Below are 27,900 nucleotides of genomic sequence, written 5' to 3'. Positions count from 1 at the left end.
TTTGAAATCGATGGATTTGAAATATACCTGTAAGAGCCAAGTGGAGATGCTGAGACGTCTGTTGACTGTAGATCTGGAGCTCAGATACGAGGTTCTGAGAAAAGGAGAGAACTCTTCCCTGGTCAGTTTGCAGTTCTGGGACATTATGTTCAGGTTTCATCTCTGCATTCCGATGATAAATCTTGGATTCTGCTACACAGATAACTATGCGTTTCTCCTTTGTTATTCTCTTTGGCTTTGAACCGTGCCGTTTAATCTTGATTAAAAATAATCGGTTAATACCTGACCCTTGGTAAAGACTAAAGCTAATATTTTTAAATTATGGTTTATGAATGAGGGAATGGTTGCCTTCATTGGGCATTTCTTGATACAGAGATTATGATGCTTCACTAGAATTCCAAGCTAGGACTACACATGTATACAACATTTACATAAAGATTTCATGTCATTTCCATCAGATTTTTAGTCTTAGTAATTCTTTTTTTAAAATACTAGTTTCAGGTGTACAAAACAATGTAATAGTTAGACATTTATACCCCTCACAAAGTAATAACTCCCCTCCCCCAATCTGCTACCCCTCTGACATCGTATGTAGGTGTTAGAATTCAATTAACTCTGTTGCCTGTGCTGTACTCCATATCCTGTGTGTGTGTGTGAATATATATGTATTCATATGTATGTAGATAGCTTCAGCTTCAGGTGTGCAGCACAGTGGTCAGATACCTACACAGTCTATGAAGTGGTCTCCCTAATAAGTGCCCATCTGACTCCCTATAAAATGTTTACATTATTGATTATATTCCCCAAGCTGTCTTTCATATCCCCATGGCTATGTTGTGACTACTAATTTGTACTTTCTAATCCCTTTACCTTCTCTCCCATCCCCACCCCCTCCCATCTAGCAACCCTCAGTTGTTTTTTTCCCCTGTATCTCTGAGTCTATTTCTATTTTGTTTGTTCGTTTATTCTGTTCTTTAGATTCTCCATATAAGTGAGATCATATGGTATTTGTCTTTCTCCATCTGACTTATTTCACTTAGCATAATACTCTCTAGGTCCATCCATGTCATTACAAATGTAGTCTTAGTAATTCTTAAGAGTGTTTTAGATTAACATTTACTTCCTTTGATTTTCTTCTTATTTCTCTTTTTCCCATTTGTCTCCTCTCCTAATAATAAAGCAGCAGCTATAAAAGTAGGGGAAATAGAGTATAAACTACAAAAAGTCCCTGCATTATCACAAATTATTGTTATTATTTTATTGTATATTTGTCTTATTTGTGTCTTTTTGTTTCCTCTTACTAGGCTGTTGCAAATGAATCTGGCCTAAATTTTATATCTGTCAAGGGCCCCGAATTACTAAATATGGTAAGTTGATGCATTAACAATTAGTTTAGATTAGGAAAGGTAATTAATGCTCATTCAAATTACAGAGTAAAGTTTCCTCACATCTTTGAAACAATTGTAGAATTTTGGTGAGATCACCACTGTAGGCGTGAAAAGATGGAGCTTTACTCTGCTGTACTTAGTGTGTGTAAGTGCTTTTCTAATTAAGTCTGGTAACTTCTGGGCCTCAGTTTTCTCACCTGCGAACTGGAAAATAATTAACATTTTAAAGTATTTATTCTGTGCCATGTGCTTGTCAAGCGCTTTACATATTAAATCTATGTTCATTAAATCCGTGCACTTCTTCCTACGTTTACTATATATGTAGTTATCCTAAACAACATAAAGTATTATGCATGTTTCAAAAGTATGTTTTTGACACAATTGGAAATTTGAACTTAGTGGATATTTGAAATTAAGAAAATGTTTAAGTGTGACAATGATATAGTTATGTTCAAATCATTATCTTTCAGAGATAGTGAAGTATTCACATATATTCACAAAATTTTTGGGATTTCCTTCAAAATAAGAAGGAAAAAGAAAAGTAGATAGGGTATAGATGAAGCTAGGTGGTCATGAATTGAATTGAGTTGATAATAATTGAAGCTGGGTGATGGCTATATTTGGGGTTCAGTATGCTATTATGTCTTCTGTTACATGTTTGGAATTCTTTTTATAAACAGTAAAGCAAAAACAAAGAAACACTTTGTATAAATGGCATGCGTTCTTATTTTTGTTGATATGTTTACCTCTAGGTCATTAATTTTCTGTGTGGTATTCCATTGAACAAATATAATCACACTTGAAAATCAGTTTTTTTCTGATGTACATTTGTATATGCACATATTTGTGAGATATTTTCCCCCTACAGTATATACTCAGATGTAGAATTGCTATATTTTATAGTATGTGCGCTTTCAAAACCATTGAGTATTGCCAACTATTGCTCCAAAGTGGTTGTGCCACTTTCATGAGCAGTGAGTGCGAGTTCTCATTGTTCCACATCCTCACCAGCACTCGTGCTGTCTGGTTGTTAATGTTTGCCAATCTGATGACTATGAAATTTTATCTCATGGTGCTCTGATTTGTTTTTTAGGGGTAGATGTAGGGAGAGGTCCCAGTCCAGAATGACTCAGAGAGATTAGGTGATCTAACGAGGAAGCGATGTTGGGATTAGAAAATGAGTTTGCCCTGGACGTTTTCGATTCAGAGTTATTAGGAGATATCCAGCAGGCAGTAGGAAATGGGGGTCTGAAGCTCTGAAGAGATTCGGGAGTCAGTAATATCTAAACATACCTAAATCCTTGGGAATGGGTGGGGTCTGCCAAGGTGAATATGTTACATAAGAGCTTCGGACAGAACCTTAGAAGACACCAACAATTCCTGGGCAAGGAGGGACAAGCTGGCAAAGGAGTGATTGGTCAGAAGGCAGTGACGCCCAAGACTTTCTAAGCCTGAATGCCCAGGGAAGATCATTTCTCCAACCTGTCAATGTAACCAAACAGTGCAAAAGAAATTGATGGTAGGATTTGGGATTTGGCAATTAGAAGGTCATTAGTGACTTTAGGGAGAATTCTTTCAGTAATTGTGTTTGCAAAGGCCAGGTTATGATTGAAAACTGAATGGCGAATAAGGAATTAAAGATATAAGTATAGGATCCTTATTGAAATATTTCTTAAAGGCCAAGATAGTGGGTTTTTCTTTTCTTTGCCTATTTTTAATTGCTGCTGCCTTTGTTAAGATTAACTGATTTTAATCTGTCCTTTTGCACTAGGTTTCCCTTCCCCTAAACTAAATTTCCTTTGACGTCGTCGTTTTGGTTTGCTATATCCCGAGTCCCTTTGCCAGCTATATTGATTGTTCTCTGCCATCTGTGTTTTGAAACTTTCTCTCCCAACCCACTGGTATCTTTTCTTTCTAAAATGTCTACTGAATATTTTGGTTCAGCCTTCCAAATGTAATTTTTGTTGAGCTAGATTTTTCAGGAAACTAAACTGGTCTACTGTATTTATACACTGCGCAGGATGCGATGAACGAGGAAAATTTGTAACAGTCATGACTCCTGCTTTCCAGAGACTTTATGATATAACATAGTGAAGGTAGAATCGCTCAGAAATCATAATGGTAGAAAGTGCTCTAACAGCAAAGAAGAGAAAATAATGGGAAGGAAGATTAATGGGGATCTTTTAGAATGCAAGGAGAACTGTTGGAAGGTAGCAAGCAGTTCAAGTAAGGGAAACAGAATGAGTAAAAGCACCAAGAAAAGTCCAGGACAGACATGAGGGAAAGACAGTTCTACTCAATCTGAGAAAATAAAAATACTTTAATCACTGTCATCTGTGATATATTCTATGCGTTAATGACTTTATTATGGCCATATGGTCATAAAAATAAAATAACATAAAAGATGCTTTATGATACCATTGGCACTGTAAAGATGTTTTGAGATTCAGTCTTATTTAGCAATTTTATCACTAATAAACTGCTTTTCTTAGATAGTTTGAAATTTTATAAGAACAATTTCTTAAGCCTTGCTAATAGTGAAACCATATTCATACATACAATTTTTTATATTAATTAGTCCGAATGTTATATCTGCTTGTGAATTGCTGTATTTCTTGACTGCTCTTAACGTTTTAATAGTTTGATTTATATTTTAACATACATTATGCCATATGAAAGCTGCTAGACTCAGCTGGCTCAGGTTGTCTCTTCTGATGCTATCGGACAAAATAATTTTCCCTTTAGCAAGATGACTTGTGTAGAAATGACAGTAAAACAATAAATTGTCTTGTTTGCATTTAAAATACCATTGAATTAATGAAAATTATTGCTGGGTATTTTATATGCATAGAGCTTAGGAGATCGCTTCTAAAATAGAACCGAATGGTGGGATTTTTTTGACGTAGAGAAGACCTTACGTTCCATTTAGTCTTCATTTTTTAAATGAGAACATTTATTAGCTGAAATAGTAGCTAATTTTGTTAAGTTGAACCACACACAACGGGCTGTTTTTATAGGTCAAAATGGTTAAATACCAGCAATTGCAAATGGTTTAACCTAATAAATTTTTGACTCTGACATACACATGCCACTTAAAACTAGTTTTTCTATAATTTGGCCCAAACCTCAAAGTTGGAGTGTCTCTACAATTTATTTCCTGTCTGTGTATGTTTAGTACGTTGGCGAGAGTGAGCGTGCTGTGCGACAGGTTTTTCAGCGAGCCAAGAACTCGGCACCCTGTGTGATCTTCTTCGATGAAGTGGATGCTTTATGCCCTCGAAGATCAGACCGAGAGGTAGGTATCAGAGATTCGTGATGGACAAAGTCTGTAAGCACCACAAACCTTTTGCAACTTCTTATAAAGTAAGTTTTCATAGTTTCTATAAAAGTCAGGTAGTTCTGATAAAGTAGTTCCTTGAGAACACTGAGACTCTTTACACGAAGAAACCTGGTAATTTGAAATCAGGGCTGAGGGATGACAGTTGGTGGTTTAATTAGCCTCTATGTCCATTTCTCCCCTCCCCCCCCGTATTATTTTGGTTGCACCTATCTGATTTGTGTGAGTAGCTGGGAATGGAAGTGATACTGGTTTTAAATAACCTGCCTTGTAATCTTATGGTTCTCTTCAGTTAAATGGGTTCCTTGTGATAGGAGCAAATGCAATGTAAGACTTCATGCGCTCACAGTGGTGGAGTCCACGTAATATGCATTGACTTGGCACCATTACACAATGGGGAAGATACAAAAACGGTCTGCCTCGAATACCACTTGTGTTACTGCATCGAGTCATAGTTCTTAGAAATTTCAATGAGTGCCCAGAAACCAGCCAGTACCAGGACTACTGCTGTGTAATGAAGAGTTGGAAGTGTAGGGAAGCATAATACTGTGTTTCCCCGAAAATAAGACCTAGCCAGACAATCAGCTCTAATGCGTCTTTTGGAGCAAAAATTAATATAAGTATGGTGTGGTGTGGGGTGTGGTGTGGGGTGGGGTGGGATGGTGTAGAGTGGGGTAAGATGGGGTGGGGTGGGGTGTGGTACATAAGACCCGGTCCTATATTATAGTAAAATAAGACCAGGTCTTATATTAATTTTTGCTCCAAAAGACGCATTAGAGCTGATTGTCTGGCTAGGTCTTATTTTCAGGGAAACACAGTATAAAGAATATGTGACCTTTTTGAAGCAGATAGCAGAGACTATCGAATAAGTACATTTATTACAAGATAACTAAGGAAATGATTATATTTCCTTTGTGATTTATTTTCAAATTATTCTATGTGTGTGCTCTTAGGTAGTGAAACATTTATTCAATGCCTCATTTCGCTTAAAAATCTCCCAAAATATTCAAACGTTGCAAAAACAAAACTTGACTAACGTAAGTGATTCACAGATTCACATCGTAGCAGTTTTGTTTCCTCACCCAGTTGTCCGCAGATCATCACAGAAGATCCTTAGTACAGTCTTGTCTCTGTTAGTGACGTTGGTGGCCAGGCAGAGAGCCTGCCTGTTCCCCTGCCAGCTGTCACATCCCAAAATCTAGTGTGGAATCCAGAGCAAACCACAGTACTTGCTGTCCAGCTGATTGGGGCATGGTATGCTCCGGATTTACTCTTTTGCTACAAATAAACCCTTCATTTATTGACAGTCCTTTTCATGGACTCTGCATGCAGCTCTGTTATCAACTGTTAATTTAAGTTTGGAGGGGTTCACTGAGGTATATCCAGTCCCCATGAGAAGTCTGTAGTCCTGTGAACTTCATGCCTAACTTCTGGGTTATCTCTCTGGGATACCTACTCCCACACAGTTCTGTATTCTGATATATGTGTTTTGCTTTTTAACATTTTCACCAGAATGGGATTCTGAAAATATTTTAAAGTTGAATGTATTCTATTTTATACAAGTTACACATGAATGCATACTTGCGAAAAATTCAAAGAAATACAAGGAGAGTCTTTTTTCCTATTCTCCTCCCTATTTTTTTGGAGCTGTTACTTCTGCTAACAGTTTAGTGTTTAGTTCTTGTCATTTTATAACTTTTTTTGATAAATTTAACATGTATGTTTTTAGACTTCTTGTTTATATAAATGTGGTTATTCTATCTTGATCATTTTGCCATGTACTTAATAACTTTATTTTTTTAGGTGTTGTGTAAATATTCCAGTCTGGATGTAAAAGAATTTATTTAATAATTCCCCTGTTTTGGACATTTACATTGTTTCCAGTTGTTTCTCTTACAGAACTGCAGTAAACATTCTTATCACATATTTTTGTTCACATGTGGCAGTATGTGAGTTTTAGAAGTAGAATTTCAGGGTAGAAGATGTAGTGATATTTTGAAAGCTAATACTAAATCATCCCTCACTAAATTAGTTACATACCCCCACCAATAGTATGTGAAAATCACTTTCCTACACCTTTGTCAACAGTGGATAATACCCACCTTTTAATTTTTGTCAACTTTGTTGGCAAAATGTGGTATTAAATTTTAATATTTATGTCCCTGATCATCAGTGAAGTTGATCATCTTCAGTGAGTTTGTAGTTTATCTTCTATAATTTGCCAGATTATATATACTTTGACTTTTTTGCTACTGAAATTTTTTTTATTGTTTTATAGGGGCTTTTTATGTGTGATGGAACTTAATCCATTGTTCGATTATGTGTGTTGGTACTAGTTTTCCCTGTCTTGTCACTTATCTTTAAATTTTAAATTACATACAATGTTATAATTTTAATACATAAAATCTGTCAACCTTTTCCTGTATTGATTCTGAGCTTTTTGTCTTGCTTAGTTATGACAATGTTTTCTTTTTCTTTTTACCCAGTAATTCTTTATTGTTTTTTTTTGAGTCTAGTTCATAATTCTGTTCATCTCCTATTAGTGTTACCTCTCTAAGGAGTGAAAATAAGGTGTACCAAATTTTTTTCTGGAGACATTAGTGGGTTAAACTCATTACCACTTCTGTACATAAAATTTATATTGAAGAAAGTCAGTTAATGACAAAAAGAAACACAACACCACTTTTCTCATTTCCTCCATTGTGCATTTTTAAAATGTCTGTTGTCTAAGTGATTTATGCCTCTATTTACCAATTCTATGACCTTTGTCTTGTTGCCCTGAGGTAGCTGTACTTTGTACTGTGTGCTTCAAGGAAAAGGGAAAAATCCTCAGTTCCACAGGAAAGATCTGGAACATATGATATCCTGAGGAATCAGATGTGACATTTAAAAGTTGAGTCTTGATTGGCCCAAAGGGAAATCAGTGTGGCTGTTAGATCTTTGAATAACTCAGAATCATAAGATTTTGGGATCAGCTAGATCTAAGTTTGAGTTTCATCTCTACCCTTGTCTAGCCATGAGACCATGGACAAATAACCTCTCTCAGCCTCAGATTCCTTATCTAAATTGTGGGTAATGACAGGATTGTGGGGAAACATTGGGATGAGAACATGTTTTGCACAGAGCTTGGATATACAGTAGTAACTACTCAGGTATGATCATTGTTATCTCTTAACAAAACCTTTAGTTCAAATTAGCAAAATGTATTATTTTGTATGGCAAAAAAATTGGCGATGTATTTGTCTTTTTACTGGGGGCTGACGGAGCTGTGTTTATTTCTTTTTAGACAGGAGCAAGTGTCCGAGTGGTGAATCAGCTACTTACAGAGATGGATGGTCTAGAAACACGTCAGCAGGTTTTTATTATGGCAGCCACTAACAGGCCAGGTAAGGAAGAAGAATATTAAACAGATTCGTCTGAAAATTTTCAGCAGTCAAAAACCATCTAATTGACCTATCACATCATGGTAAAGGGAAGATTAAGTTTGGGAAATCCCTTTTTGGCTTACAAGTTGAAATAAAACCTTAGAAAGCTTTTATGTAAACTGTAGTGAAAAACATAGTATTATGCCTGGATTCCATGAGATTTTTTTTTTCCTGTGTTGATGTCCTGTTGGTAGAGAACACTCTTAACATACACTTTTGGCTACAAAAGTATTAAATCATAATTTACGTCCTAAGGTTTCTCTCAAGTACATAGGAAATAAGAATGAGGGAGACTCACTGTATCTATAAGTTCAAGTTAGGTTTTTAAGGTTTTATGTTGGAACCATGTCCCCATACCTGTACTTAACTATTATTTAAAAGTGTTTACAAGCTTAAGCACTCCAGGGGATTTAGAAAAAGTTTCAAAACTTCAAGTTTCTGAAGGTGGCTTTTACTTTGGGCCCTAAATTCTCTTTATATTGTTTAATACTTTGCCTCCTAGCCACTCGTTCACTCGTGCCACTCGTGGTATTTGTGTTAACTATGTCTGTTAGCAATGATATGGTAATTTAATTCCTTAAGTGGACTTAACCGTTTTCAAGCTGATGTAATTTTTTTCATTTCTTATAAGTTACTACAGAAACTAAAATCTTTAGAAATTATATACCATTTTATTTTCAAATGAAAAATTGAAAGTTGTTAGGGTTTATCCTTTGACTCTGGTAATAATGAAATACTATCTTTGGAATCAGACAGATTTGGGTTTGAGTCCTGGCTATAGAGCACTTCATATCTTCTGTGTCAACCCCAGCTGGTCTAACACCAGCTGAGTAGATTATAATTCAGTTCTGATACTAACCACCTGGAGTTACTGTCAGATCCTGCAAGTTAGGGGGTCAGTCCTCTTAAAACTGCCCCCACCTCAGATACCAGCCTCAAGTGGTTTCTCCTGCAGTTCTGACCAGCCTGCTACTAATTTGGGGATTCCCATGACCTCCTCAAGTTCAGTAATTCACTCGAACAACTAATAGAATGCAGAAAAACACTGTACTTAGAATTATAATTTATTATGAAGGGAACACATACAGGTATGTCTTGGAAGGAGTGCAGAGTTTCCGTGCCCTTTCCCCATGGAGTCAGGGCATATCACCCTCCGGGCATATCAGTGTGTTTATCAACCAGGAAGTTCCCTTGAGCTTTGATGTCCAGAGTTTTTATTGGGGTTTCATTATGTAGCCGCGATTGATTGAATCACTGGCCAAGTGATTAAATTCAATCTTCAGCCTCCCCTTCCCTTCCCAGTGTTCTGGGTCTAAGTTCCAATCTCCTAATCACAGAGTTCCCTTTTCTGGTAACCAACCCCTTCCTGAAGTTATCTTAGGGCCAACCCTGAGTCACCTCATTAGCATAACAGACTCATTACTCAGGAAATTCCATGAATGTTTTTAAGCTGTATGCCAGGAATCAGGGGCAAAGACCAAATGTATTCTTTATTATACCACATTAATCTTGTGTATCTATTACTTCATCTTGCTCACTGTCATTTGTTCATCTACAAAATGAAGATAATACTTAATTATCAGAATTGTCATAAGGTTAAGTGATGTTGGCTATCGCGGTGTTTGCCAGGCAGCTCTTTAGTAATTATTATGATTGTGACAAGCACTTGGAAAAGCAGTAGGAGCAGTCATTAGGTCATAAAATCAGTCTTCCTAGAAGAAACCTTGAAAGTCGCAAGTTTGGACAGAATCACATTCTGCCTTTCCTAAGTAGATACAGATCTTTTCTGATAGGTTTCAAGAAGACAGTCTTTGATCTGCTGTCTAGAATAACCTATTCTGTCTTTCTCTGCACTCAGCATTGGTCATGTTTGTTTATTATAAACAGTCTTTTAGTTTAATCTCTGTAGATTGGAAAATAGTAGGTCCTTCTTTACGATGCTCCAGATTCTCCTTAGTTGTAAAACCCAGAAATGAGTGTAGTCCTCTGTGTTGAGTTTAACCAGTGACTAGAATGACAGATGAGTCATCACGTGGTGTTGTGTTTTGTCCTTTCCGGTGTCCTTTAGTGCTGTCTTCCTGCCCACTGCGCCTCAACCCATTCCCTTTCCCCCATAGCAAGTCTCACTGCGTTGATAGCCTACCTACATTTAAAAATGGATGTTCTGGATCCTTTTCACTTGTGTTCATGCTTATTTGACCATTCTGTTCTGTTGTACACTATCCTGTGACATTCTGGTTGGATTGTTTATAACTTGTTTTCTGCTCGGCTTTAAGAAATCCCTTCTTGCCTGATGCTCTGGTCACTTGTTGCTGCCTGAAATACTTAGTGGCTAAAAATCACCATTTTTGCTCTGCTTGCGGTTTGATAGGTCAGGGATCCAGGAAGCACTTGTCCAGGTGTTTCATCTCTGATCCACATGCCATCAGCTGGGGTGTCTGGGCCAGAGGACTCCTTTCCTAGGTGGCTTCTTTCCTCACGTGTCTGGTGGCTTGGTGCTCCTTGGCATCTCACTCTCCTGCATGCTGATTGTCATCTTCCAAGGACTCTCCATGTGGCTTCCATTGGCATGGTTCCCTGAGTGCTCACACTTCTTATATGACAGCTGCGCCCCAGGAGACCCAGGTGGAAGCTGCCATTCCACCTAAAAGCAAGGCCCTGAATAGGTAAACTTGGTTGGTCAGGGCAGTGACAGGAAGGCCAGTTTCAGAAGAGGAAGTAGGAATGTAAAAAAATCGTGGGGATCTTCGCTCCTTCATACGTGTAGCTGTCTCTCATCACACATTTTTCTTTCATCACATTGTTTGCTGTATTGTGCGTGCTGTACATGCTCCGTACGGTTTGGTGCTGTACATCAGTCAATCAATATCATTTTCTTTAGTCTCAGATTTACTCTCTATTCATCAGGTATTTATTGAGTTTTTACTGTATGCCTGGTCTGACTGAGCTTTGGGAATGCAAAGGTTAACAGTTCAGAAGTTAACTCAGAAAAATTCTTTGTGTGCACATAATCTGATTTGGGGCTGGGAAATGGGGTAAGTAATAGACAAGCAAATAAATGAAATAAGAAAGGGTAAGAGGATAGAGAATGACTGGTTGAGGAGAGGAATGCTGATTTAGTTAGATATCATGGTCCGGGAAGCCTTCCTCAGAAGTGACGTGATTATGTCTTAAACACAAATGGTGTGAAGGATCAAGTCATGCAGAAGTCTGGGAGAAGAGCATTCCAGGTAGAGAGCAAACGATAAATAGAAAGGCCCAAAGTGAGACGGGTTTGGCATGCTGGAGAGCTCTGAAAAAGGCCAGTATATCCAGAGTAATGTGATTGGGAGGGATCCCGGTGAAGAAGTTCAAGGGGCCTTTTAGCCACAAGAAGGGGTGTGTGGATTTTAGCCTGCCCAGGACTAAATTATGTAGCGGTGATTGAATCACTGGCCCAAGTGATTGAACTGTCTTCGGCCTCCCATTCCCTCCCCGGCGATCTGGGTCTAAATTCCAATCCTGTAATCACAGAGTTCCTCTTTCTGGTAGCCCTCCCCTTCCGGAGTAATCTGGGGGTCAACCCTGAGTCACCTCATTAGCATAACAAAGTCAGTTATTCAGGGAATTCCTCGGATTTTTGAAGCTGTATGCCAGGAACCTGAGGTAAAGACCAAATGTATTCTTTATTAAACTACATTAATCTGTGTATATATTACTTCACCTTGCTAACCATCATTTCTTCATCTACAAAATGAAGCTAATACTTAATTATCAGGATTGTCATAAAGATTAAAGAGGGTTTTGAGCAGGTTTCAACACTTGGTTTTGTGTGACTTGGTTTCTGTGGATTGACAGACTCCCTAGGAGAATATAAGACAAATCTCTGGTTATAGTTCCAATTAGTGAATGGCTTGAAAAAGAGAAGCCCACACTGAGGCATCAGTTAAAAATCAGATGACACTGTAAAGCTTGTAACAAAAACTGTTCTCTGCCTCAGCTGTTCACATCCCCTGCCTACAGGCAGCCACTGGTAAGCGCCTTGAGCTATTTTTTCTGTATTTCCTCCATATTTTCAAATAGTGTGTTCATACTGCTATTTCTTATCAGTTTCACACAATTCACAGTTCCCATTAACTTCTTTTTAAGGTAGATGAAGATTGTTATCTTACATTCACCATTTCTTCTTATACATACACCACCCCCATCATCACCCCCACACCTTCTCTTGACTCTGTCCTCCCAATATTATTGCATAGTTTTATCACAACTTTGGTTACATCACTGGTCAGTGTTTACATTACTTATGACTATGTAAATATTTCTCTTTGCGCACCCAAGAATAACACTATGTTAGGTTTCCTTTTTCATATGATTTTTTTATTCTTTAGATTTATTAATCCTCATTTTTTTCTTTTGCTTTGTTCTCTGTGTTCCTGTTCTTCATCAGATGTAGTATACAGTGGTCAATTTTGTTTAATAAATGATGTATCAGTTTCATTTGATTTTTTGTTTGTTTCTGGAGACCTCCCTTCTAGAGCTTTCCATCCTCCTACACTAGTCTGGACTGGCTGCCTTCTAGGTGTGAATCAACAGCTGTTAATTTCAGGAGTTTTGCCATCTCTTTCATGTCTGTTTCTTGGTTTACTCTCATTTTGTTAGAGCTCTTCTTTCAGTGCCTTTCCTAAGAAAGGAGGAAACTTTTTTTTTGAGTCCTCATGTATTTGAAATTATCTTTATTCTTCTCTCATTATTGATTGGTAGTTTGGCTGGGCATAGAATTTTGAGTTGAAAATTACATTTTTTCATAATTTGTAGGCATTGCTTCTTTTTCTTTAAAGTTCTGTGTCATTCTGATCCTTTTTATGTGATGTTTTGTTTGTTTCATGTGTATGCTCAGCACTTGGTGGGTCCTACACCTCCTGAGCTGATCTTCTAAATTGCTTCTTCTCTCCTATTTTCCATCTCTGTATTTTTGGCTTTAATTTTTGAGGTACTGATTTTTAGAAAAGAAAGTCCTGCCTCTGGATGTCTGAAGAACTGTGACAGACCTCTTTTGATGTGTGGTACACCAACATCCACACCGTGTGCAAGCATGAATCTCCTCGTGTAAATGGCATCCAGACCACAGATGCTGTAGTTTAATCTCTCCTACACACACCTTTGCATTTCCTTCTTCAAATACCAACTCCTATAAAGGATGTTCTCTGTTGAGGAACTACCTGTTCCCACTTCATTCCTTGTCTGGCTGGTTAAAAACACTCCTGTACAGCACACAGTTTACAAAACCCAAATAGCCACACCAGCTTACTACTTTTTCTTTTACTCGGTAAACATCTATTTTCTACTGATAGCGAGTATCCAGAAAGAGCTTCTGCTCTTTCTCTATGGTTCAGTTGAAAATACAAGTAAGTACATTAGGATGTGTAATTAGATAGTTCAGGGTCTCTATTCATTGTAAGTCCTTAATAATTATTTGTCAGATGAAGAAGTGGGTGATTTACAAAGAAGATACTTATTTCATTGTAGTAAGATATTCAGCCGCTTAAGTTCCAAGTAAAATGTAGTGGTCTCTAGCCTATCGAGTCTGAGTGGCCTTGGATCGTGGTTGAATACTCCTTGAGGGCAATTGAACAGTGACTTGTTCCCATGGTCAAGCCTGTATATCTTGCCCTTTGGCACAGTACTGCCCTTTTAAAATTAACTTAAGCCCTGGCATCTCCTCTGCTGATTTACAGGTACCCTGGTACATAATAGAACTCAGTAAGTATTAGTTTAATGAATCATAGAGAACTACTTCTGTTTCATGAAACCTCTCTCTGATCTTGTAATAATTTTCACTGCACATATGGATAATCTTGTTAGTCTCAGGATCCAGTTTTTAAAAACACAGCTTTATTGAGATATGTAGCATACCATAAATTTGACCCATTTTAAGTATACAATTCAGTGGTTTTGAGTATATTTAGAGTTGTGCAGCTATCCCCACAACCTAATTTAGAACATTTCCATCACCCTAAAAAGAAATCTGTGACTGTTAATATTCACTCCCCATCCTTCCTCTACCCCCAGCCCTGGAAAACCGCTAATCTACACTCTGTCTTCATAGATTTCCCTCTTCTGGATATTTTACGTAAATTAAATGACACAATTTGTAGGGTTTTGTGTCTGGCTTCTTTCTCTTACCGTACTGTTTTCAGTGTTTATCCGTGTTATAGAATGTGTCGATACTTTATTCCTTTTTATTGCCAGATAATATTTCATAGTGTGGATATCCCATATTTTATTTATTCTTCAGTTGATGGAAACAAAAAGTGGCTTGTTTCCACTTTTGGGCATTGATAATGCTGCGATGTACGTTCATGTACAAGGTTTTGTTTGGGCATATGTTATATTTTCTCTTGCATAGAGACCCATGTATAGAAATGCTTCATCATACGGTAACTCTTATGTTTAACATTTTGAGAAACTGCCGAAATCTTTTCCAAAATGACGACACCATTTTATATTGCCACTAGTGATTGTGAGAAAGCAGTATATGAAAGCTCCAATTTCTCCACATCCCTACTAACACTTGTTATTGTCTGTCTTTTTTATTACCGTGTTTCCCCGAAAGTAAGACCGGGTCTTAGATTAAATTTTGCTCCAAAAGACGCATTAGGGCTTATGTTCAGGGGATGTCATCCTGAAAAATCATGCTAGGGCTTATTTTCCAGTTAGGTCTTATTTTCGGGGAAACATGGTAAACCCATCCTAATGGATGTGAGGCAGTATTTCATTGTAGTTTGAATTTCATTTGCATGATAATGTTGAGCATCTTTTCTTTGGCTTGTTGGCCATTCATATATCTCTTGGAGAAATGTCTGTTTGAATACTCCACCCATTTTTTCATTAGGTTAATGCTGTCCTGTCATTGAGTAGTAAGAGTTCTTTATTCTAGGAACAAGTTAATCAGATGTGTGATTTGCATATATTTTCAGCCAGTCTGTGAGTTATCTTTTCACTTTCTGGATGGTGTCATTTGAGGAATGACAAAAGATACTTTTGATACAAGAGTATCAAAAGTTTTAAATTTTGATAAAGTCCAATTTATTGATTTTTTTTAAATCACATACATGTTTGACATCATATCTAAGAAATCATTGCCTAAAGCAAGGTCACAAAGATTAGCTCCTGTGTTTTCTTCTAAGAGTTTTATACTTTTAGTGGTCACATGTAGGTCTTTGATCCATTTTGAGTTAATTTTTGAGTACATCATAAGAAAGGTGTCCAAATTCATCCTTTTTTGTATGTGGATACCCACTTGGCTCAGCACCATTTGTTGCAAAGACTAATCTTTTCCCTGTTGAATTGTGTTGGCACCTTTGTTGAAAATCGGAGGGTCCATTTGTAACAAAATAATTTTTTTCCTAAAGTTGAAAGTTGCTATCATTAGCTCTTAAATTTTAGCCTTTTTTTGTACTTGGTAGAAGAGTAGATGCTTTTTGATCAGCAGATACAGAGTGTTCCTCTTCTGGTATCCATCTCTTTTGTGAGTGACTGGATTTTGTCTTTAAAGCTTTGGGATTTGTGGTTGCTTTTTCATTTCAAATATAAGAATTTATATTTTGCATCTTCCACCCGAAATTCTCTCAGATGCAATTAGATAGGGAGCTGTAACAGTAATTCAGGTGCAAGATATTGGTTGTTTGAACCAGGTAATGCCTGGGGATGTAGAAAGAATCTGGATATATTGTGTCAGAGTTGACAGGATTTGCTAATGGATTAGATGTGGATATGGGGGAGTGGAATCAAGCTAGGCTGTAGGTGTTGGGCCTGAAAAACTGGGAGAAAGAGTTGGCATTAACCAAGATGGCAAAGACAAAGGTGGGGCCTTGTTTGGGGAGGAGATGGGATAAGATGAGGATCTCAGTCACAAAAACATCATGTTTAAGATGCCTATTAGGCAAATGGAGGTGTTGGGTATGAGTCAGTCTCTCTCACTTTCTAGACCAGTCATCCCTTGCATACTTCTAATATTTAAGATCTTCTAAAGTGCAAAAAACAAGATTGGGGCATGTGAATTCTACACAGACAGTACTAGATCTTTGAGAAATAATGTAATAATAGAATTTTGTAAGAGCTTCTGGTGGAGCATAGTTTAAATTATCTAATACTAAAATTCATATAAAGTGCTCAGGATACTTTTTACTATAAGTAAAATAAGTAAACAATTTCATAATACTAAATTTGGTGTTTGTCAGTTAAAAATATTAAGTAATTGTAAAAGTTTTAAGAATGCTTTCCAATTATAATTGGGATTGTTTACACTAAGCTTTATTTGGGGGTATGCAGGTTTGGCTTTAAGGCCTACATTTGTGTATTTAAGATGAAAAGATATTTCCGCAGAATGGCTTTGTCATAGACGTAGATATATAGATTATTGGGACATAATAGAATCTAAAAAATACTCCCACAAATGTCTGGACGTTTGATTTTGATTTTGATTTTTATAAAGCACAAATGCAATGCAGTGAAAAACAGATAACCTTTTTCAACAAAAAGAAGAATCGGATATCCATCCATATGCAAGAAATAGGAACTTTAATCCATACCTCTTACCACATGCAAAAATTAACTCAAATGGATCAAAGACCAGTGAAAACTCAAAGCTATAAAATTCCTGGAAGAAAACAGAAAAATGTTTCTATCTTAGATTAAGCAAAGGTTTCTTAGATATGACATCAAAAGTACAATTCTTTAGAGCAAATGGGTAAATTGAACTGCTCTTCTAAAGATGCCACTAAGAGAATACAAAGACAAACCACAGACTGGGAGAAAATATTCACAAAGTATATATCTGATAAAGGATTTATATCCAGACTGTAAAATGAACTCTCAAAACTCAACAACAACAACAAAAAACCATGCAAAATGGACAAAAGGTTGGTGTATAGACTTCACCATAGAAAGTAAACAGGTGGCAAATAAACACCTGAAAGTGTGCTCAACATCATTAGTCATTAAGGAAATGCAAATTAAAGCCACAAAGAGATATCACTGCAAACCTTAGAATGACTAACCAAAATTACAAAGACTATACCAAGTATTGGCAAGGAGAGGGAGGAACTGGAACTCTCATACACTATTGATAAGAATGTGAAATAGTACGAGTTTGGAAAACAATTTGTCGAGTTTTAAGTTAAGCATACACCTACAGTGTGACACAGCCACACTGCTTTGCGTCCACACTTAGGCATTTCCCGAAGAGAAGTGAAGGCCTGTACAAAGATTTATATGTGCATATTCATAGCGGTTTTATTTGTAGTAATCCAATAGTGGAAACAAGCCAAATGTTTTTCAACAGAAGAATGGAAAAACAAATTGTGACATAGCCATTCACTGGAATCCTGCTCGGCAATAAAAAAGGAATTAAATACTAATACACATAGCAGTATCAGAATAATTATGTTGAGTAAAAGAAAGCAGAGTACATACTTCATGATTTCACTTATATATAATTCTAGAAAATACACACTAATGTAGTGACAGAACAGATCAGTAGCTGCCTAGGTTATGATAAAGGGAATCAGGGAAAGATAAGAGAGAAAGATGAAAAGGAGTCCTCAGTCATTTTTAAAGTGTAAATGTTTACTAGACCAGAGTGTTGGAGTCAGATGACCCTCAGACAGGCTTGTCGGACGATGCGCCAGCCTTGTATTGACAGCATTGGGCTTACTTCTGCAGTGGAGAGCAGGAGTTGAGAGAACTGGATGCGTATTTGAGGAAGTAGCCCTGGCAGCATTAGGCGTCTCAGAGAGGGGAAGGTTAGACTGGTTAGGAAGACATTACATTTGGCTTTGACCAATGGTTGAGGTAATGGGAGGTGGACTTGATATAATTGATAGAATGTGTCTCTGGTTAGAGGGAAGGGTGAAACCTGCCTGGTATTTGGAGGGTGGGTGGAGATTTCTTATCTGGGAAAGAATCTGGGAGGAAAGCAAGTTTGTGGCAGGAAGGTAGGGGTGGACTTCTCACTTTTTAATTACCGGTTTTGATGAGCAGAAGCTTTTCATTTTAATAAAGTCTAATTTATCCATTTTTCCTGTTAAAAAATGTACTCTTCCCATCTCTCATGTGACTTTTTTTTTTAAAGATTCTATTTTATTTATTTAAGACTTTTTCCTCCCTTCTTTAGATATCATTGACCCTGCAATCCTGCGCCCAGGCCGCCTAGACAAAACCCTCTTTGTGGGTTTACCACCCCCAGCAGATCGTCTTGCCATCTTAAAAACAATCACAAAAGTGAGTAAAGGGAATAGTGTGTTTTTACGTCTATTTCTGTTCTTTTAAATACAGGCAAGTAGTAATTTAGGATGCCTGATCACTTTCTATTCTGCAGCTTTAAGTATTTGCCTCTGTTTCCCAAAGGAGAAGGTTTTTGTAATTGAACTTTTTTGTTGTTTGTTTAAAATAAAAGGGATATTTAGAGTTAAATGCTACACAGATATATCTGAGATACCACTCTAAGCACAATTTTTATTCTTGTAGACCTTTGTTACTTTAGAGGAATTGTCTGCAGAGCATATTTGAAATGGAATACAAACTTTTATTTGAGGTAAAAAATAAATAGATTTAGGCCCATTAACAAATATCCAGCGAATACTTGAGTTTTGAAACCGTAATGTTGAATTCTGTCCTCCATGTGGGTTATATGCCAACTTTTAAGATGCCTATCCAATATTGACTTTGCTATTTTTATAGAAATAATAAGCAATATATCCAAAATACAAAGAAGAAAGCAAATCACCCTGAATTTTACTGCTATAAAATAATCTGCGTTAACATAAAGTGCAGACATCATTCCAAACATGTTTATGCAGGTGAATGAGGGGGAATAAACTTAACATATTATTTAAATAAAGTTAAATTTACTTGAAATTTAAAAGAAAATAAAGCTAAGGGAATTATTAAACTTGTAATAAATGTTTCTTTTCCAAGAAAGATATTACTTTCTAGAATCACATTTTCTAAAGTATTATTAAAAAATAAAGATATTCTTTTCTAAGGTTAGACTTCCTGCCCACATGCATTTTTTTAGGGAATCAGCCAAAAGTGAGAAAAATTGGCATTTTTAATGTATAATCTTTCTGTTTCAAAGTTTGCTGGCTTTTTACTATAATTCCCCAGATTGTTTTATGTATAGTTGCCTCTTTTTCCAGTTAACACCTGAAATATTATGGGGAGATTTAAAAAAAGTTCTTTAGTCTTGGTCCTAAAAATCTGAAAAGATTTGTGAGTCAGAGCAACTTCTCAGTATCTTTTGGACTCTTAAGTTTCTTAAAAGAAAACTGAACAGTGATACACTACGTTTTTATATGTTCTATTTAGTGTTTCTGGTGATGATGTGGTAACAAGAGGCTTATCACTGAAAATCTCCAGCGCAAGTAGAATTTTTTTCCCTTAACTTCCATTTCTTCCCTACAAATGTCATTTAAAACTACCTTTATCTCAGAAAGCCAGGAAGGTTATTTGATGTTGAACAAGTGCTCTGAGATAATATCCAGTCTTCAAATTCGTTACAAAATCCCATTAAAAGACCCAGAATTCCCAAATCATTTTTTAAAATGTGTCCCACCTAAACATACTTAACATCGCACCTTGCAATATTACCTGTTAATTTTTCATGAGCTAAGAATATCTGAGATAATAATAGGTAATATTTATTAAGCACTTACTGTCTTCTGAGTACCTTACACGTATGAGTATGCGTAATCCTTACAACTGCCTTTTGTAATATCTGAAATTGATGAGCAAACTGTATCTCACAAAAGCAGGATACAGAGATGTGTATTTCTATGTACATGTCCGAGACTGGTCAGAAATTGCAAAATAAGAATTACCTTATTATGGTGGTATGATTATGGCACTTTATTTTTTCCAATGCACTGTGTGAATAAAATCATTGCTGATTCCAGACTGTTATGTGACTAAGAATAGGTTTCTGTGACTAAATATAGATGTAATTGTTGAAATAAAAAGAAAAATAGTAGTGCATCTTGTATTACTGTTTGAACCTGAGTGTTACGTAACATATAATGTTTAATCAGAAATCTAGGAAAACTTCATGGATGGTGTAGATGCCTTACCACTGCACCTGAAGCTGAAGCTGAATAATATTCTATGTCAGCTAAAATTTAATACATATTTATGTAGTCACAGGATAGTCATGGAGTGTAGCATAGGGAATAGAGTCAATGGAATTGTTAATAGATACATACGATGTCAGAGGGGCAATAGATTGGGGGAGGGGAGCTACCACTTTGTGAGGGGTGAAATGTCTAACTATTGCATTGTTTTGTACACCTGAAACTAAGCAAAAAAACTGAATTATAGGAAATAATAGTGTAATGGGTCATAACTTCCTTTTTTTAAATTGTAGTAAAATATGTTTAACTTAAATTTACCATTTTAACCATTTTTAAGTGTATAGGTTTTTGGCATTAGTATATTCACATTTTTTGCAGCCATCACCACTGTTCATCTCCAGAGCTCTGCATTCTGCAACCTGAAAATCTATACCCATTAAACAGTAACTCTCCATTCCCTTTACGCCCAGTGCCTGGCAACCACCATTCTGCTTTCTGTCTATGAATTTGACCACTCTAGATTCCTCATATAACTAGAAACATATTATATTTGTGGGCCATAACTTCTCTTTTTTTAAGTCCATTCTTTCCTCCATTGTTTTTTTATTTTAAATTTTTAAAAATTTTTTTTGGGGGGAATATTGGGGAACAGTGTGTTTCTCCAGGGCCCATCAGCTCCAAGTCGTTGTCTTTCAATCTAGCTGTGGAGGGCGCAGCTCAGCTCCAAGTCCAGTTGCCATTTTCAGTCTTTAGTTGCAGGGGGCACAGCCCACCATCCATGCGGGAATTGAACCGGCACCTTGTTGTTTAGAGCTCGCGCTCCAACCAACTGAGCCATCTGGGTGCCCCTGAGAATTTAAACTTCTAAGAATAAACTATTTTTCTAAAATATTACTTTCAGATAACCATTTATTTTATTGTGTTCCTTTCTATATTAAGCTTTCATAAAAGATTTAACTTCAAGCGTGCCCTAAATATAGAAAGCTGTCAGTTACTCCCCGGATGCAGATGTGAGAAAAAGTTCCCCTCTGGGTCCTCATACAGAGAACACTAAGACGGGGTGGACTGTTTTTAACATCCCCATCATAAACATAGTACAGGTAAGGCGAGAACGTAAGTCAAAGCCAGTTCATTAAAAACAACTTTATGAAAAAAAAGGTCAGAGAAATGCCCTCTGATGACCTGCAGACCGTTATGACAGTCCAGCTTGGCCTAAAGGAGGAATTTAGATAATGAGACGAGTAAAAGAATTATCCTCGGGCAATCCTCCATGGAGTTACTTCTGATGATTGAGTTTTGGATTAAAACAGGACAGTAGAAAGTTTGAGGTAAAATTCGCTAGCAGCACGTGGAATGTAAGTAGGGGACATCCATATGCTGCCTGACAGTCAAAGTAAGGTTGATAATATCTGATGAAAATAAAGAATCTAGTAAGGGCTCATGCCTAATTGAGGTAGCCTCTCTTCTCTAACCCCCACCTGCTTCTAATGATGGATTGAGACTCGAGCATAGCTTGGAAAGCCCAGATATTTCTGTTCCCCATCATAAAAAGTCCCTGTTACAGGTTCACCATCACTATTTAAAGAAGACCCCCCTCCCCCAAATATAACACAAAATGATACCTGCTCATCTGGAGATCAAGTACCGGGTTTTTTTAGTACCAAAACAGAGATTTAGAAACTTATCAAAGGTCCATTCAGTTGCAGACTTGAATTTTAGAACTCAACATTTTCTATTTCCTGGTCCACTATTACTTCCACTTTTTAGACCTTTATATTGCAGTATAATACACATGCAGAAAAGTTGACATATCATTAAATGTCTAAGTCCATGAGTTTTTATAAACAAGACCTCCAGATAAAAAAGAGAACATTACCAGTCCAATTCCTAGAGACACAAAGTATTATAGAATGGTGGTTGCTAGAGGCTGAGGAGAGGAGGAAATGGATAGGTTAGAGGTTCATGCATACAAAATGTCACTATGGGAAGGTTCAAAAAATTCTAGAGATGGATGATTGCACAATAGTGTGAATATACTTAATGCTACTAAACTGTGACACTTAAAAATGGTTTAAGTGATACATTTTGTTAAGCTGATTTTACCACAATGAGAGAGAACGTTACCAGAGCCAAGACGCTGCTCTCCTGCTTCCTTCCAGCCACTACCCACCCCAACCCCACCTGGGTTAACTGACTACATTGAAACCGTTTATGTTAAAAGGAACCTTAGGGATCATTCGGTCTGAGCATCTAGTTTTACACACAACCAGAGGGAAAAAGGAAAAAAAGCACAAAGATTGTTTGCCTAATGTTACACGGAGAGTGTATTTTCCCATGTTTATTTCCCAGGTCAAAGTGGATTGACTGGGAAACATCTGTTTCTTGAATCTGTGTTAGATGAACATTTGCATTTTATCAAATAATAGCAGGTGTACAGTTTATGAAATTCTTAAACATGCCCAGCTGGGAGGGCATGAGAGGCCACCGTCTGAGTGTGGGCCCAGGGGCCGGTAATCACACCAGCGGCCACGTCTGAACCACCTCCTCGTGGAACCCCTGCCATACTAATATTCATACTTACCTTGAAGCTTAATGGCATATGTTTATTCACTTTTTTCAGTGTGTTTCTTCTTAAACTACTTATTTCCTAATGTAATACTTGCCAAAAAGATTGTATACAGTGTATATGTAAGTTATGAATCAGAATAAATCAAATACTCAACGAACGTAACCTGCCATCACTAAAAATGTTATTGAACACGTATTGTATCAGTGTGCCAGGGTCTGTGTTGTACCCTCAAACTGCTCTGACACTTGTCCTTTCTCTCTTCTCTTGGTATGAGCTGAAGGGCGTTGGCACCAGAGTCAGGGCTGAGTTCAGGTAGCGGGTTAAGCAAGAGCACATGTGGCACCGAGGGCCTGGGGCTTGTGTGGTAGGGCTTCCTGCTTCCTCTCTCCTGTCCTGCTTCAGTATTCTTTCTCCCATCCCAACCCACCTAAACCTAGGCACATGTGCTCATCAGAAGGAAGCAGGGCTTCAGTCTTTGCCATATTCAGTCAGGCAAAGGAACTGTGTTTCTTCATCTTTGGGAAGATTGAGGTGGTGATTTGGTTCTTAGTGGTGTTTTGTTTTTGCTGCAACTGCGCACAGGTTTGTCAGTCTTTGTAAGCAAACACTGTTTGCCTTTCGCTTGCCCAAGCGCAGAGTCTGCTACTTAAGCTCATTTCTCACAATGGAAATTTATGAAAATCTTATTACACTGGTCTGGGAGTCAGTTATATTCATTTAGTCAAGCATCCAGTACTGTGTAGTAAGAACCTATCATGTGGAAAAGCACTGGTCTTTAAAGCCTCCATGAAAAATCGTTTTTCTCTCTTATTTAGAATGGCACCAAACCCCCACTGGATGCAGATGTAAATCTGGAAGCAATTGCTGGTGACCTTCGCTGTGACTGCTATTCGTAAGTATCTCGGTCTCAAGTGAGTTAATTCTCATGAGGATGTTGGGAGGGTTACATTAGACCCCCTGTGGAGCACTACCTCATGTGTCTCACTTTTGCTCGCTCCCTCCTTAGAGAAACTACTGCCCATTTTGACTCTGAGGAATTCTGGGAGAGGGGGATCCTCCCCTATCTTGTTGATTCTTGGTACTCAGCTACCTTGACCACCATTGCTGCCCTTCACAAACTATCTGTCCTTCCAGAATATTTGAGCAGACATTACAGGCTGCCAAATTGTCCAGGTGCTTCAGCATTTAGAAGAGAATAATGTATGAGTGCCACGTTTCCCAAGCCTCAGTATTCCTTTTTCACAGCACAGCTATGAAGATCCACAGAGCCTGCAGGAAATCAAACACCTCTGCCTTCAGCTCTCATACGTTTGTGGTGGTTTAGTTTTTGTTTTCTTCATGTTTGTAAGGAAATTTGTTTGTTAACTTTCCCAATTTTGATATAAAGGAAGAAAATGAAACTCCAGTTTTTATCAGTGGGAAACATCTGCTCTGGTTTATTTGAGAAGCCTTGTTGATTGTCCACAATATGCGTGGTGTTCGTGATATTCCTGTAGGACAGGGCCAGATAACGGGCTTTCCGAAGCTGAGTCAAGAACAGGTGGTGTTTCCATCTTTGAAGTCCTCAGGAATCTGTTCAGCAATGTAAATTTCTGTCCACTGGTAGTAATTTGGTGATTTCCAGTTCCGGTTAAAGAATTTCACATAACCATCTCTGTCCAGATGATTTCGCTTGAAGCCATGCTGATCATTTATAGGGGGTGTGGTTAGGATACAAAGTTTTTTCACATGTGGCCATCCAGGGCTGAGTCTCAGTCTTTCTTCTGTACCTCAGCCAACACACTTGAGACATATGTCACAGTCTGGTCAGGAATCTTGGCTCATTTAGAGCAGAGGTGTCCAAACTTTTTTCAATGTTTTTCACCAACGGCCATTATGCTCTAAAATACACAAACAGCTGGGCCACTCACTCGAGGTGAAGTACGTATTGCCTCACCTGGTTTATTTAAGTAAATTAAATATATTTTTGGAATTTGCTGTGGGCCGCAGTTGGCTCGCAGGCTGCAGTTTGGACACCCCTGATCTAGAGCCAAGAAAGCAGTGATTGTCTCTGTGAAAGGGAAGTGATCAGAGGGGCAGTGGTCGTGAGGGGCAGATGTAAAAGGCCCTTCTTTCCTTAAAGGAGAATGTATCTCTCCCCCTAGTTGGGAGTTAAACCCGTACCCGTCTGTAATGAAATGAACTTACTACTAAGGGGTTAAAAAAAAAAAGAGTCTTAAGTGAGTGGTTTACAGCTGAGTGCAAAAATCTGAAGATTTTCAGTAACAGGCCGTTTTGATGGTAAAACTTACCCTGGACCAGATCTTTAGGATTATACCATGTAAGGTGTCAGTGTATAAAGAGTTAGGGTTAAAGCTGACCGGTGTCCACTTTGGGTTTCAATGCCACCGTCCTCACAGTTTGAGAGACACTGTAATGCTACTGCCCTCAGCCATCTGTTTACATTAATTAATAGTGTCTCGGCACCAGGGTTAGATTTAACATTAAGGAAAGAAATGACCACAGCATGTACGTGCGTATTAAAGAATGTTATAACCCTTTATAACAGGAACATTGGATTCAGTAATTTAAGCTCTGTGCGTCTTCAGTTCTCTATATTTTGTGGATCGTCAACATTGTACATTAAGTAAGATTAATATTTAGGAATGAGGTTTTTGTCCCCAAATTCAAACTCTTTCTCAAAGAATCACCAAGAATTCTGTTAGAGCTGTGATACAGTGAAACACCAGTCAGCACCAGGGTCTTTCATTGAACTCAAGAATCATTCTGACTCAGCATATTATTACACTGAATAATTAAAATGAAGGCTTGTTAGTTCTTGTCATATTTTATGTAACTTGTGATGTATCCACTCAGCTCAAGCCTTAACCAACTACATCAAAAATTTGTAGCCTTTGTATTTTCTATCCTTTTGAACATGGAGCCATAAAGGACTTTTTATGTAAGCTTATTTTAGACATTACGTAATATATGAATGGGCCAGTCAGCACTTTAATGAGGTCACACAAAGAAAAAAAAATTATAATAAATAGTAACACGTAAGTTTCTTTTACTGGCTGGATGTTCTGAACTTTTTATATTAACATTAGTATCTCTAGCTGTTAGCATGGAACTGTTTATGATTCATTGCATTGTTTCCTCCATGATTTCCTTTCTTCTGAAAGTTAGAAATATTTTAAATGAAAACTTAAAGCTCTTTCCTACTGACCATAATCAGTTTATCCCACCTTTATTAGTCAGTTTCTTTCCTGATTGTTTAATATGTGACTTAAAAGAAAATTGCTCTCAGACTTCTTTCTGGTCTTTTACAGATTCTAAGCATAAATAAATAAGAACATTTCTTTTATTCCAGGGGAGCAGATCTTTCTGCTTTGGTGCGGGAAGCTTCTCTTTGTGCCCTGAGACAGGAAATGGCAAGACAGAAGAGTGGAAATGAAAAAGGTACAGTTCTCTCCAAGAATCTCTCAGTTCTGATCACTTTTCACTCTGGACACCTAAAACCACTGTTGACCTGGAAAATGAACATTTTCTAGCATGTTATCTGTGATATTAAAACTGACGTTTCCTGATGAGATCTTTAGAAGCTGTTCTGAATATTATTTAACCTCTGTGACTGACAACTATAATAACAACAAAGTTATTTGGTACCTCTCTAACAAAAAGTATCATATCTTTCCCTGTCGTATACAAATGCTTAGATATAGGCAAGTGGGTCCATTTACTGACTCATCATGAGTTTGGTCTATTTTGGAAAACCTCAATCTTTTGCTAAGGTAATAGCTACTTTCCTGTTAAAATGCAGTTTAAATTGGAGAGGTTAGCACACACGCACACATATACACAGACACACATACACACACACACACACACACACAGAAGTGAAAATCGAAAAAACTTTCCATATACTCAAACTTTCCTTTCATATTTGCAAAATCGATGTATGAATATGTTATTATGTGATGATTTGCGGCCATCTCAACAGCTTTGCACCATTCTTCACGTTTAACGGTATCTTCAGTTGTACGATACGGGTGTGTGTGGCCAAATTGATTCATTTGTCACCTGCATTCCAACCATGCCAAGTACAGAGACAGCCTTTACTCTGCTAGGTTCCTGTGGCAATCGTTTCATCAGTTGCTGTTTGTGGCTGTCTTCACAGTTCTGTAGGATACCTTCTTCAAAAGACCATTTGACGTATTCAATGACACATATTATTTTATTTTTAGGTAAATATTCTATCCTAATATCTGTATAGAAAGTTTACTATTTTAAATATAAATTGTCCTAGAAATCTGTACTTTCGTCTGAAGTTCGAATCTGTATTCATCTCTTTTTATTCAGTAGATTTCCGAAAGGTGCCTTTTTTTATTTGTATTGGTTTTCTTTTCCCTTTTTTCTTTGGCTACCAAGAATCTTAGAGCTAAATTTTGTTTACAGTTACAGTAGCATATGCTTAGCTTAGCTTAATTATGAAGTCTGCAAGTTTATTATTGTTTAACTTCAAGATTCGGTTATTTGAACTTCTTTTATTGTGAGCTATTTTAAATTCCTTTTGGAAGTAGGTGGGCTGCAGCTAGCAAAATTAGAATATCTTGTAAGAACATCGTGTGTATAGTATGCTCTCTGAGAGCTGAATCTACTGACTATCTTGAGATTTGTTTTGTCTTTAAAATTAACGTGCTTCTTTGCATGTATTGCTGCTAATAATTCTGTTAGGATGTCATAACATCTAGTACCAGTTCTGATAGCTCTGCTATGCTACAGTTGTCTTTCCAGCTGTCTGTTCTTTGGGACTTGGCATTGGTATCTTACTGAAACTGAAATGCCATTCAGCTTCCATTTAACGTGTTCAATGATACATATTATTTTATTTTTAGGTAAATATTCTATCCTAATATCTGTGTAGAAAGTTTACTATTTTAAGTATAAATTGTCATCATGTAAGTTGCCATCTTAATGTTTTTTTTCTACATTAACATTCTAAAGCAAGCCTTATTTAACATTTAGTTACTTTATTTCTCTTACTTACGTAATAGCCTAACTTTATAAAGAATCGGAAGCCCCTTCTAATCCA

At 37.2% G+C, this 27,900-nt stretch overlaps 1 protein-coding gene across 9 annotated transcripts in view; it reads left to right on the top strand.

Moving 5' to 3' along the window:
- The window catches only part of NVL (nuclear VCP like), a 70,376-nt gene that overhangs the window by 31,937 nt on the left and 10,539 nt on the right, over positions 1-27,900 (top strand). For all 9 annotated transcript variants that reach the window (XM_081039080.1, XM_081039085.1, XM_081039081.1 and 6 more), the window contains 6 exons: positions 1,305-1,367; positions 4,564-4,683; positions 8,012-8,111; positions 18,307-18,413; positions 23,642-23,718; positions 26,179-26,267. In XM_081039080.1, coding sequence (XP_080895206.1) covers positions 1,305-1,367; positions 4,564-4,683; positions 8,012-8,111; positions 18,307-18,413; positions 23,642-23,718; positions 26,179-26,267 — 556 coding nt within the window. The remainder of the gene's footprint in view (positions 1-1,304; positions 1,368-4,563; positions 4,684-8,011; positions 8,112-18,306; positions 18,414-23,641; positions 23,719-26,178; positions 26,268-27,900) is intronic.

This window comes from Rhinolophus hipposideros, assembly GCF_964194185.1.
Source record: "Rhinolophus hipposideros genome assembly, chromosome: 26".
In the NCBI taxonomy this organism is placed as follows: domain Eukaryota; kingdom Metazoa; phylum Chordata; class Mammalia; order Chiroptera; family Rhinolophidae; genus Rhinolophus; species Rhinolophus hipposideros.
The sequence above is the reverse complement of the archived record's forward strand: the minus strand, read 5'-3'. Positions and strand labels throughout refer to the sequence as shown.